General features: G+C 39.8%; 1 protein-coding gene across 2 annotated transcripts in view; it reads right to left on the minus strand.

Moving 5' to 3' along the window:
• The window catches only part of LOC115217057 (GTP cyclohydrolase 1 feedback regulatory protein), a 53,702-nt gene that overhangs the window by 18,860 nt on the left and 21,108 nt on the right, over window positions 1-13,734 (minus strand). For both annotated transcript variants that reach the window (XM_029786637.2, XM_029786638.2), the window contains exon 2: window positions 7,528-7,622. In XM_029786637.2, the coding sequence (XP_029642497.1) occupies window positions 7,528-7,622 (95 nt within the window). The remainder of the gene's footprint in view (window positions 1-7,527; window positions 7,623-13,734) is intronic.

Consider the following 13,734-nt stretch of genomic DNA (forward strand, 5'->3'; position numbering starts at 1 on the left):
TGTTCCCCAGTGTATAGGGCTTCAATTTTATTTTTAATTTCAGTTTGTGTGTAATGATGTGTTTGCTACAAATGAGAACTAAAAGAAAAAAAAAGACCCATGCCAAGGGACATAATTTTCCACTCTTCAATGAATGAGTTAGTTCAAAACATTACAACTTTCCTCTTCCAATGATATATGAACTAAAAAGAAAAATTTTTAAATTAACAGTTTGCAAGACAGTGTGTCAGGGAAAATTGTGATGTTGTTGGAAAGAAGTGTGTAGTGATGCTGCTGTGTAAGGTTCAGCGCGCATGCGCAGAATGGGACTACTTCCGGGTGGCCACCGGAAGTCTTCCCCATGCGCATGTGCGGGAAACTGACCCCTAAAACACAGTCCATCCACTCACTCTCTCTGGCCCTTTCAGCCCTCGTGAACAACAGACGTGCATTTGGTAGTCTCTGAGAACTCTACACCGGCTTAGCAATGGACCACATCGAATCACTTCAATCAACCAACAAGAAGCAGTACAAAGATTCAGCTGTCGTTTCCCCTCAGAAATACGTACACCATCACGAGTAATAAACAACATTTGCTGTCTTTCCCAGATAACCTGACTTCGTCTGTTATATTTAACTAAATTGAATGTGACGGGATCGGATCGGACACCCCTTCAGTGGTACCGATTCCAGATCCTGTTACAATTGGTGACCCTGAGTAAAAAAAAAAAAAAAAAAGAACAGAAGACGCAGCAAACAGGTTTTGCCAGTTAGCACGCTGAACACTCAGTTTTCACTTTCATTTTTCTTTTCCTTTCAGGACGGCGAAGGTGCGTACAAACAAAAGTTTTATTCATCGCACTCAGTACACTAAAAAAAAAAAAAACACACACACATTATTTTTTTTTCTTTTCTGTAGCTTTTGTTTTTCCTTTGTGCACACACACTTATTCTTTACTACCCACGAGGTACACACCAGTACACAAAACACGATTTTTTTTTTATTTGCTTTGTCGGTTCCACGTGTTCTCCACTTCTCGTTCTTACCTTCTGCCCCTTTCTGACAGGCGATTCTTCGGACAAACATGGCTGCATCAGGTTTGCCTTCATTCACAGGGGATGTGGGTCTGTGGCTTGCCCAGGTGGAGTCGCATTTTGCCGCACATGCCGTTCCTCCACAGCAGCAGTTGCATCTGCTATACTCGAGTTTGCCTTCCCGACTCGCCACATCGGTCAGGGATCTCATAATGAGTCCCCACCCTGACCCCACATACGCGTCAGTAAAGGCCGAAATGCTCCGCTGCAACACGTGGTCGGAGGAGAGTCAATTTAATGAACTAATGGCCGACGAACAGTTGGGGGACAGGACTCCATCCCAGTTCCTGCGCCACCTAAGGGAGCTAAGCGGGAACGCAGCAGACGCGCCACTCTTGCAGAAGATATTTTTCTCCAGGTTGCCTGCCCACTTGCAGGTTGGCCACGGCACTGGAGTCTGTGTCAGTGGACCAGATTGCTACGATGGCCGATAAAATATTAGAATTTTTGGGACCATCTCCATCGCGGAGCCTGTATGCATGTACAGAGCCCCCTCCGACAGTTTCTCCGACGCATAATTCATTAGCCGAGAAGATCGATGTGCTTACACAGCGAATCGATGATCTGTGCCGTGCGATCGGGCGCCGACCTCGCAGTCGTAGTCGCAGTGGCTCTGTTTCCCGTAGTCAGAGTGACTCTGTTTCTCGTTCCGGCTGGTGCTGGTACCATTCAAAGTATGCCAAAAAGGCAGAACGGTGTACCCAGCCGTGCACTTTCCAGCCCTCGGGAAACTAAATCCGGAGGAGGTGAGCACGTCACCTTCTTCCTTCTCATTTCCAAAAAATCGTGCGTTCTTTGTAAAAGATCTGGTGTCGAAGAAATTCTTCATGGTGGACACCGGCTCTTGTTGCAGCATCTGGCCCCTTCGTCTGACTGCAGACAAGCCCAAGCGCTCTTCAATTGTCTTGCATGCCATTGACTCGTCTCCCATAACCACCTTCAGTCAGATTTCGCTGCGCCTCAACATCAACCTTCGTCGAGATTTTCAATGGGTTTTCGTCATCGCTGACATCCCGCATCCTATTCTCGGCGCTGATTTCTTGGATAGGTTTAATCTATTGGTGGACGTCAGGCGTCGGAGGCTTCTTGACAGTATGACGTCACTCTCTATGCCGACTGGGAGTTCCACCGATGTGGTCCTTAGCCCGACATTCTTTGTTGCCACCTCTGAAGACGCTTTTCACTCTCTTTTAGCTTCATTTCTGGAGCTAGTGGACATTGCCTTTCAACCGGAAAAGCCTACCCACTCGACCCTTCATTTTATCACCACCACTGGGCCGCCTGTTTTTTCGCGCCCACAGCGCCTTACGCCTGACCATCTAAAAACGGCTAGGGCTGAGTTTGAGCACATGCTTCAACTTGGCCTTATACGCCCCTCCACCAGCCCATGGGCGTCTCCCCTTCATTTGGCGCGAAAGGGCGAGTCTGATTTTCGCCATTTCCAGCATCAACTTGAAGGGCGAGATTTTGTGATCTATACAGATCACAAGCCCCTTACGTTTGCACTGTGTTCAAAAACGGACAAACTCTTGCCTCGTGCTTTCCGGCACCTGGATTTTATCTCTCAATTCACTAGTAACATTCGACACATACCTGGAAAAGGGAACGTTCCTGCTGACGCTCTCTCTCGCCTTCCAGTCTGTGCCCTTTCGTCTCCTGCTGCTATCGACTTAAGTGCCATCTCGCAGGAGCAGCCACCTTTGGCGTCGTTAGACTTAACTTCTCCCAAGTTCTCCTGTTGCCAGTTTTCCTACCTTCCGCTTCCGTCAGCCGAAGGCACCATTCTTTGTGATACTTCCACTGGTTCTCCCAGGCCACTCATGCCTGAGAATCATCAATGCTCAGTGTTTGAAGCACTGCACTCCTTATCACATCCTGGCATCGCTGCCACCCTTAAGCTGATCACTGCTCGGTTTTTCTGGCCGAATATGCGTCGCACTATTACTTCTTGGACACGCACCTGCTCCAAGTGTCAACGGTCCAAGATTCGACGGCACGTTCGTGCCCCGCTTGGACATTTCCCCCCTACGGAGGCCCGTTTTCGCCATGTCCACATCGATCTGGTTGGACCATGGCCTGTGATTCGCGGGTTTTCTTATCTGTTATCTTGTGTCGATCGTTTCTCCCGCTGGCCAGAAGCCATTCCGATAGCAGACATTTCTGCTGAGACTGTTGCACGAGCCTTCGTTTCAAACTGGATTTCCCGTTTCGGAGTTCCGTCCAGATTGACTACTGATCGTGGACGTCAGTTTGAAGCTTCGCTATTTCGCGAATTGTCGCGCATTTTAGGTGTGCATCATATTCACACTACCAGCTATCATCCAGCGTCTAATGGATTAGTTGAACGGTTCCATAGACAGCTCAAGGCCGCTCTTCTTGCCTCTTCAGATCCACAGTCCTGGATTGAATTTCTGCTGATTGTACTTCTCGGTTGTCGCACTGCTGTCAAGGCAGACCTGGGGTTTTCTTCTGCAGAGCTACTGTATGGTACCACACTGGCATTGCCTTGTACGATGTTGGTGCCAGACACTTCCCAGCCCCATGATCCGGCGACCTATGTCGCCAGACTGCGTTCCTATTTTTCGAATCTTCCACCCATGGTTCCCAGGAAACAATCTCCACCATCCCATCTCCCACCGGATATGGACACTTGGTCACATGTTTTTGTTCGGGACGACTCTGTCAAGGGACCACTTGTTTCTCCTTATAAAGGACCTTTCCGTGTGCTTTCTCGCACACCTAAGGTTTTTACCATTGAAATAAATGGTCATTCGGAGACCGTTTCCGTGGACCGACTGAAGAAAGCATACTTTGAGGCGTCTTCATCTTTTGATGACAACGTTGCCACACCCACCTATGCACCTTTAACAACACCTTCACCTGCACAGACACCTTTGCCTTCACCGGCTCCCACAACACCACCTTCGCCGTCAACGGGTGCCTCGAGCACACCGTATATTACAAGATCGGGCAGAACAGTGCATTGGCCCAAGAAACTCTCAAAGACAATTTATATTTAACTTTCTTTCAAATTTCTTGTTTTTTGTATCATATTGTGTACCGAATCTTCTGGGGGATCGGCAAGCCATCTGTTTTTCTGCAGCACCACTACAAATTTTCTTGTTTTCGTACTTCCGCACTCGAGGGGGAGCCATGTAGTCATGCTGCTGTGTAAGGTACAGCGCGCATGCGCAGAATGGGACTACTTCCGGGTGGCCACCGGAAGTCTTCCCCATGTGCATGTGCAGGAAACTGACCCCTAAAACACAGTCCATCCACTCACTCTCTCTGGCCCTTTCAGCCCTCGTGAACAGACGTGCATTTGGTAGTCTCTGAGAACTCTACACCGGCTTAGCAACGGACCACATCAAATCACTTCAATCAACCAACAAGAAGCAGTACAAAGATTCGGCTGTCATTTCCCCTCAGAAATATGTACACCATCACGAGTAATAAACAACATTTGCTGTCTTTCCCAGATAACCTGACTTCGTCTGTTATATTTAACTAAATTGAATGTGACGGGATCGGATCGGACACCCCTTCAGTGGTACCGATTCCAGATCCTGTTACAAGTGCATTTGCGTGGATGGTGGTTCACTTGCAGAAAGAAAGACGCTTGGAAGTGTCACTATGAAAGGCTGCTAAATGTTGAGAACTCCGCCTAATGTGGATTCAACAGAGGGAACAGCTATCCAAATAGACAAGCTTAATAGATAAAGCCATGAAGGACATGAAGACAGGGAAAGCCCCTGGCCCATCAGGAATCACTGCTGAGATGCTTAAAATATCTGGTGATGTGGGTTATGGTCTAGTCACCCTTATTGTTAATCAGGTTGTCCATGAGGGAGTCATACCCAAGGACTGGTGTAACAACATCATAGTCAACTGCTACAAAAGTAAAGGTGACACCTTAGACAGAAATAATTAGAGGTATCAAATTATTGGCTCAGGTGATGAAAGTCATGGAGAGGGTCATAGCCCAACTAATTAGAAAGTGTGTTAGTCTAGATGAGATGCAGGTTGGTTTTGAGCCAGGAAGAAGCACCACTGATACTATATTTCTGGTTAGGCAGCTGCAAGAGAAGTATTTAGCCAAAAATAAACCTTTGTACTTGGCTTTTGTTGACATGGAGAAAGCTTTTGACAGGGTCACCTGTGCCCTTATCTGGTGGTTAATGTGGAAACTAGAGATAGATGAATTGTTGGTGAGAGCTGTAAAAGTCATGTACAAGGATGCTGTCAGTAAGGTGAGGATTGGCAATGAGTATAGCAATGAATTCAGGGTGCAAGCAAGAGATCACCAAGGATTAGTCCTCAGCCCCCTCTTGTTTACCAGAGTCCTCCAGGCAATAACAGAGGAATTTAAACCGAGCTGCCCTTGGGAGCACCTCTAAGCTGATGACCTTGTTCTTAGAGCTGAATCACTACCAGAACTAGAGAAGAAAGGTGGAAGTAAGGTCTGGAATCAAAGGGCCTCGAGTTAATTTAGCAAAGACCAAAGTCTTAGTAAGTAGGAAAACAGACAAATCACAGATTCCTTCAAGGAGATGGCCCTGCTCAATAAGTGGAAAAGGTGTAGGTAGAAACTCCATAAGTTGTACTCAGCACAAGCTATGGACACATAAAAGGTGCAGCAATATCAGAGGAAAGTTAAGAGAGAAAGTAGACTTTGTGTGTGGCAGATGTATCAATACAATAAACACTGGAAATGTACAGAAAATAGACTTCATCAAATGCCAGCGAGGATACTTAAAAGTGGATGCTCTGAGAGCATAGCTGCTATAATAATAATAGGCTGGGCAAAGTTCAGAGAGCATCTACCTTTGTTGGTAACAAAGGGCCTCTCCCTCAAAGTGAAAAGCAGATTGTATGATGCCTGTATGCAAGCAGCCATGCTACACAGCAGTGAAACGTGGGCTGTAACTACAGAGGACATGTGAATGCTTAAAAAAAATAAGACTAGTATGCTTCTCCGGATGTGCAATATCAGTATGCATGTACAACAGAGTGTGTTTAGAGAGAAAAATTAGGCATAAGAAGCATCAGATGTGGTGTGCAAGAGAGAAGAGACTGTACTGGTATGGTTATGTGATATGTATAGACAAGGGCAGCTGCATCCTGAAGTGCTGATCTCTAACTGTGGGGGGAACCTGTGGAAGTGGTAGACCCAGGAAGACATGGAATAAGGTAGTGAAGCATGAGCTTTGGATGTTGGGTCTCATGGAGGTGATGACAAATGATTGAGACCTTTGGTGATTTGCTGTGGTTGAGAAGACTTGTCAAGCTAAGTGAAACTGTTGTCATGGACAGTGCCAGTGACACATAAAAGGCACCCATGTTAGTGACATGTAATAAGTATCCGTGCTGGTGACACATAAAAGGCACTTATGCTAGCAATGCATAAAAGGCACCCACAACACTCTTGAAGTGGTTGGTGTTAGGAAGGGCATCCAGCTGTAGAAACCATGCCAAAATCAGGCTGGAGCCTGGTACAGCTCCTCGGCTTACCAGTTCTAGTCAAACCATCTAACTCATGCCAGTATGGAAAGTAGGCATTAAATGATGATGATGATGATGATACTTTATCAAATAAAAACATGTTTCTAAATACATACAATCATTAATATCCTCAAGTTCAGTTTTTTATTTGAGCAATAATTTCTGGGTAATAAATAAAAAGAGAAAAAAAATGTCAGAATTTATGTCAATCTCAATCTACTATATTCAACCACAGCCCCAAGAGAATTATATAAACAGAAACTGTAAATATATAGCTTACTGCCATATTTGTTTATTTACAACATAAAGTGAGGTGCAGTTAACAGCTTATCAGCTAAATGACTAACAAAATAATCTAATGGGAGCCTCTACATACTAGCTTGACTTATTAGAAATGACAACCAAATCACCCTCAAATCACATCCTACTGTGGGAATAACATACTGAATAATGAAGTCTTAGATAAACAGTCTAAAAAGATGGTTACAGTTGAAATACTTTTGCACATAGAAATGCTGGATCCAACTAACCTGGGACCATACAGCAACAACAGATGAGAAGTCAACAGTTAGTATACTGCCATTGGATCTATTTAATCTTGGTTGATGCACTTAATATTCAAAGGCTCAATACTAATTTCTATCTTCTGATAGGGCAGGAACAGTAATAGAAGACCACATGTCAGTTCACTCAATCTTGATTTATTAATAAAGGTGAAATTTTAAAAGGTTCTCTAACAGCTAAAAAGGTTACAGAATTCACTAAATACTTAAGATTGAGGATGAACTTTCATACTTCAATATCTAAACTTTCAAGTTAAATTTTTTTTACTACACAATTTTCATTTCACCTGTAAACTTACAAGTCTGATTGCAAGAAACACTTCTCATGGTTCTTAGAATACGATCGTGAAATATAGCTTCTTAAAATAAATATAAACTGATTACTTACTAGTTAGTGCCAAGCTCTTTGCATAGACTAGCTCCAAGATATTCCATCAACTCCACATCATTCCATTCATCTCCAACCATTGTTGGTCCATTTTCCTGAAAGATATAAACTTAAAAGTCAGAAATATTTTGCACAGGACTGTTTCATAGCCTTAAATCAAGGAAAGTAAATTACCCTTCCAAAATAATTTGCATATACAGAGTATCAGCTGAAAAGTTCATAGGCTGGCTAAGGCACTCTCATGGAATGTCACCAAATGAGATTAATTTTCCAACATAGTCCCCTTTGTGGTCCACACACTTTTTCCATCAGTGTTGCAGTCCTTGGATCCTGTTTCATCCTGTTGCTCAAACAAGTCATCAACAACAGATATTACATCATCATCAGTGAGATACAGGTTCCCAACCAAATGGTTTTTCATGTTGGGGAAAAGATGGTAGTCAGATGGGACCAAATCATGAGAATAGTTCATGATCGAGTAGTTCAAAGTCAGTCATGCACAGCAGCCATTGAAATCAAGGACTTGTGTGCTGGAACATTGTACTTGTGAAACAAGACCCTCCCTAGACACAAGAAAAATTTTTTTAATACATGAATTCACATAAAAAATCTTGCAAACAAGATACAAAAATGAAGTAAAAAGTAAAATAATGACTTCACTAAAGTCATAATACTTTTAACCTTTTAGCATTTAAGCCGGCCATAACTGATCCAATATTTCTACCTGTTTTATGTTCAAACTGGTTTGATCAGGCTTCTCACACCTACCCTAAAATGTAATTCTAAACATAAATGATCACATCATTGAAATCTCAAGGCTATGAGATAAAGCATGATTAATTGAAAACAATGTGAATAAATAAACATTACATTAGATAGATAATCTGAATGCTAAAGGGTTTAATCTTTGTTCAATGACATCATTATAAACCATATAATTTCATCAGTTACAGCTCTCCTTAACCCTTGGAGATGACAGGGCTGATCTATCAGCTGAAAAATTGAACGACAAAAGAAGATTGTTCATTCAATTTCCTACAAGAATATATGTAGTTTTATATATGCAAAGCAGGTGCTTTATTTTTTTACAATATTTTTGAAAAAATAAGTGTATGTCCTTTGTAGGTCTTGTGAAACGGGCTCTGTCCTCTTGGCACTGAAACTCCAAATGAGGCTCCATCTCCAAAGGGTTAAATTTCTCTTATACCTTTTGAAGGTACACTTTCATCATATTTATTTTCCAAGCCTGTTTTATATTACTAGTGGCCATAAATACTGTCAGTTATACTTCAAGGCCACTTAGTTGAAAAAGTACTTAATCATAAATCATAAAATTTAACTAATAAACATAGCGCTTTAATCCCCATTAAATCTAGAACTGGATTACTACTAGTCCTAAGTTTTTTAGTAAAAGAAATTACACCTTTAAAGTGTACAAATTACTAGAGAAATATCTGATGAATGTTCTTGAGAAAAATCCCGAGATTTTGCTTCAAAATATTCATTTCTTAAAGGTAAGAGCAAAAATTTATAAACAAAACAAGTTCGGCATTTTCAAGTGTATTGGCAGTTTAAGTGAGGGAAATTGGTTTCAATTTGCTGCCAAACACTGAAACTAACTCAAGATGCTTTGCTTCTCTCATAACTAATATTTAGCCTTTAAAAGGCTTATCACCTAATCAAAACGATTTGAGAAAAATTAGACCTTGACAATCAAATTAAAACTATTGAGTAACTTATCCAGTTTGTAAATAAGAAATTAGTTCTTGTTCAGATCCAGTTCAGCGATGATCAAACAAACCTTTGATCAAAAACATTCCATTTCATGGCCATCCTATCATTCTTCAGATAAGCTCTAATGTGCCTTTCCTTTTTTAAGACAGTGATTGGAAGGAGACTTGGCTACTATTTCAGATTAAGCAACTACATAGAAACTTTCTAGAACTGAACATGTGTCAGTCATAAAGAAATGTACATTATCAATGAGGCCAAAATAACTGAATGACTGTCAATATGTTACTGAATGTTGAAAAGCTATACTAGTCTTGTACCATTTTTTAATATGAACACTGTAATCTAGGCATTGAACCTATGTAGATCAAACAGTGTTGCAGAAACATTATCAGTCAGGTGAACACTTTACATATACTGATAGAAATAATAAGCAGATTCGATTAGTTATAACACAAAGATATGAGACCAAATTTTACTGCAGCCAGCTGTTTCTTTCCTGACTAAGACTAATAGCTATTTCTGTATTTTTGCTTAACATAGGCACAGCAGTGGCTGTGTGGTAAGTAGCTTGCTTACCAGCCACATGGTTCTGGGTTCATTCCCACTGTGTGGCACCTTGGGCAAGTGTCTTCTACTGTAGCCTTGGGCTGACCAAAACTTTGTGAGTGGATTTGGTAGACGGAAACTGAAAGAAGCCCATCGTGTGTGTATATATATATATATATATATGCATATACATGTGTATATATATATATATATATGCATATATATGTGTATGTATATATATATATAATATATATATATATATATATATATATATATATATATATATGTATATGTTTTTGTGTCTGTGTTTGTCCACCCAACATTGCTTGAGAACCGATGCTGGTGTGTTTACATCCCTATAACTTACCATTTCTGCAAAAGAGACCGATAGGCTAACAAAGAATAAGTCCTGGGGTCGATTTGCTCAACTAAAGGCGATACTCCAGCATGGCCGCAGTCATATGACTGAAACAAGTAAAAGAGTAAAAGAGTAATCATTAGCAGTACTGCTTAATAGCTGTGTTATTAACAGTGGGGAAAGTCACATATCTGTTTACTCTGCCCTTTCTTATGTACAAGCACAAATAAAAACTTCAAGGTAAGAGCCTGTAAGTTGGACATGGTGCAGAGTGAGATAGTGGAAGGAGGTTCTAAATAATGATTCTACTAAGAGATTCTCAAAAAAGGATGTCCTTAGTAGTTATTTAACCCACACAAAATTTAGCAGCCACGTCTCTTTGAATAAATGCTTTGTTAAACCCAAATCTTAGGATTGTGTGTCTAGAATGCTGACTGAATGATGAAGTTCAACCCACACTGACATACAAGACATTCTATTGGTTAGTGTTGTTGCTACCAATGAAGATGATGAAAAGGAGGCGGAGCATAATGTGTGACAGGCATTCTTGAGTCTCAATTATCTATTAAATTACATTGGGGTCGAATCATAATCAATGTGACTTATCCAATATAACTAATTGAAACTACTTATTATTTCTATCAACATAATGTGAAGTGCTCACCTGATTGATAATGTTCTTTCTATATTGTTTGACGTACACATTTACAATGCTTCAGATTACTAATCTTGCACCATTTTTGATTAAGATACTCATAATCAGAAATGGTACAAGATTAGTATAGCTTTCAAAATTTTAACATTTGTACCAAAGGAACAACTTATTGTATAAAATTATCTTCTAGGTAACTGGTAGGGTGGTAAGGAGCAGATATGTTTGAAAGAAAGAGAATCCTGCACTAGACCTGTGTCCATTGAAACCAATGTGTCTGCTTTGAAAGAAAAGTTAATGGAGTTAAGAAAATCGTAAAAGAATACCTGAAAAGAAACAACCTCAACAACTAAAGTTACCAGAATAATAGCCCATCAAACTGTATAATTCAGCAAGAGACAGTGGTTGGGGAACTGAATTATAAAAAAATGCTTCTTATTTTCTATATCTAGTGAAAGTTTGTGTGTATGATTTGGGTATTGTGATTTAAATACTTTGCCTAATGCTTTAAGTAATCATGAAAAATACACTGCATATTGTCTCTCATAGGTGCAAGCATGGCTGTGTAGTAAGAAGTTTGCTTCCCAGCTACATGGTTCTGGGTTCAGTCCCAATGTGTGGCACCTTGAGCAAGTGTCTTCTACTATAGACTTGAGCCAACCAAAGCCTTGTGAGTGGATCTGGTAAACAGAAACTGAAAGAGGTTGGTCATATGTGTGTGTGTGCATGTGTGTGTATTTGTCCCCCACCACCGCTTGACAACTGGTGTTGGTGTGTTTATGTCCCCATAACTTAGCAGTTTGGCAAAAGAGATCGATAGAATAAGTATCAGGCTTAAAAGAAAAAAGTACTGGAGTTGATTCTTTCAGCTAAAAATTCCTCAAGGTAGTGCTCTGGCATGGTTGAAACAAGTAAAAGAAACAAGTCTAATGGTTGAAACAAGTAAAAGATAGAAGATAAAATAAAGATGGTCACAGGGTCATTTGTTGACAAAATTCCTTATTAACATCAACTCCCTAGTCAGATTATTCACTCATGGCATGTGCTTAACAATACTATATGTAATGCTAGCACTTCAGATTTTTTTAAAACATATTTTAAATGATCAAATTCATGTTTGGCTTGTTTCATTTTGTAGACAAGCCAATCACTAAATATTGTTTCCTGAAGAATGACAATAACAACTAGTAACAGTCTGTGCCAGATGGATGGATTAAATTACTATAAATATGTCCAATAATACAGTTAATGTGGACATTTTGGAATAAGCTGTAGTATTGATGTAAGAAACACCATTACTTTTCAGTCAGTCAACAGAGATCATTTCATTTGCGCTAAAGAATTCTTTGGCATTAGATCTACAAATGAGGATGTTACAGTTCTATATTTAAGAGATGAGGAATTATGTCCATTATTTACATTTGATGGATATTTGTCCACATCTTGTTTGTTGTCAACACAACGTTTCAGCTGATGTACCCTCCAACCTTCATCAGGTGTCTTGGGGAAATTTCAATGGGTTCTCATTCCTAAGGTATTTTTCAATGTAATTATTATTATTATTATTTAGGTCACAGCCTGGAATCGAACTTGGAATCTTGGGGTTAGTAGTCGCACTCTTAACCACTACAGGTATATGGCATAATGGTTAAGAGTGCGGGCTACTAACCCCAAGATTCTGAGTTCGATTCCAGGCTGTGACCTGAATAATAATAATAATAATAATTACTATTATTATTATTATTATTACATCAAAAAATACCTTAGGAACAAGAACCCAGGTTTGAAATTTCCCCAAAACACCTGATGAAGGCTGGAGGGTATATCAGCTGAAACGTTGTGTTAACAACAAACAAGACGAGGACAAATATCCATCAAATGTAAATAATGTAAATAAAATGAGGATGTGTTTTAAAAGTTATACTTGTCTTATCCATTAGAGTAAAACGATTCTTGTTTTCATTATGAAATATATGATTTATTTTGTAAGACATCATATGTGGCACATGTGTCATTAAGAAGTCTTTTGAGCAAAAGTTAACTTTCTTTTGTATCAGAAGCTATACAAAAGTGACAATTTTTGTTGTTATTATGACCATAACACTTGAAATTAATGTGAAGGGTCTATAATCTTGGTAATCAGTCAGCCAATCAGATTGCTAGGAGGAGCACCCCAATGCCAACAGCAATCATGATGTGCAGATATATGCTATCCAAAGTATTCAGTATTTGATTTGCAATATGATCATGGGTATCCTATCTTTATTGTCAGCATACAAATCTAAAATTTAAGAGTAAACAAAATGTAGTCTTAATTATAGGCTGTAAAATTTTCTGTTCTTCTCTGCTTTGAATTATGCACTACTGTCTAATTTCTTACTATATATAGTAGTTGTATGAAATGCTGGTACTAGCAACCTAATGTAAACAGTAATGGTCTAGCATTGTAGTTAATGCATGTAAAACATTATGAGTAGTAATTAGTAAACTAATAAATAAATAAAATTAAGTAACATAGAGAGATAAAGGTAACTATATATTTATCCCTAACACAAATGTGATTATTTCCTGTCATGATCACAGACATTTATCAGTGAGTAATCAGCCCTGTTAATTATACATATTAAGGAATTGAGAGTTATGGCATCCATGTCTTTCCTTTAGGATTATTGGAAGAATAAATGACATAGTTGCAACCAAAAATTGAACCCGAGTTTGCCTAGCCTTGGCTCACCTAGTACCTACCACCTCAGCTAAGCACTTGCAAAGAAATATAATGATTTCTAACATAGGTACATAGCCACAAGTTTTGAGGGAAGCAACACTTGATTATATCCATCAGCAGTACTAAACTGATACTTATTTTATTGACTATGAAAGAATGAAAAACAAAATTGACTTTAATTGGTTTTGAACT

Source organism: Octopus sinensis, linkage group LG11 (genome assembly GCF_006345805.1).
Source record: "Octopus sinensis linkage group LG11, ASM634580v1, whole genome shotgun sequence".
Lineage (NCBI taxonomy): Eukaryota > Metazoa > Mollusca > Cephalopoda > Octopoda > Octopodidae > Octopus > Octopus sinensis.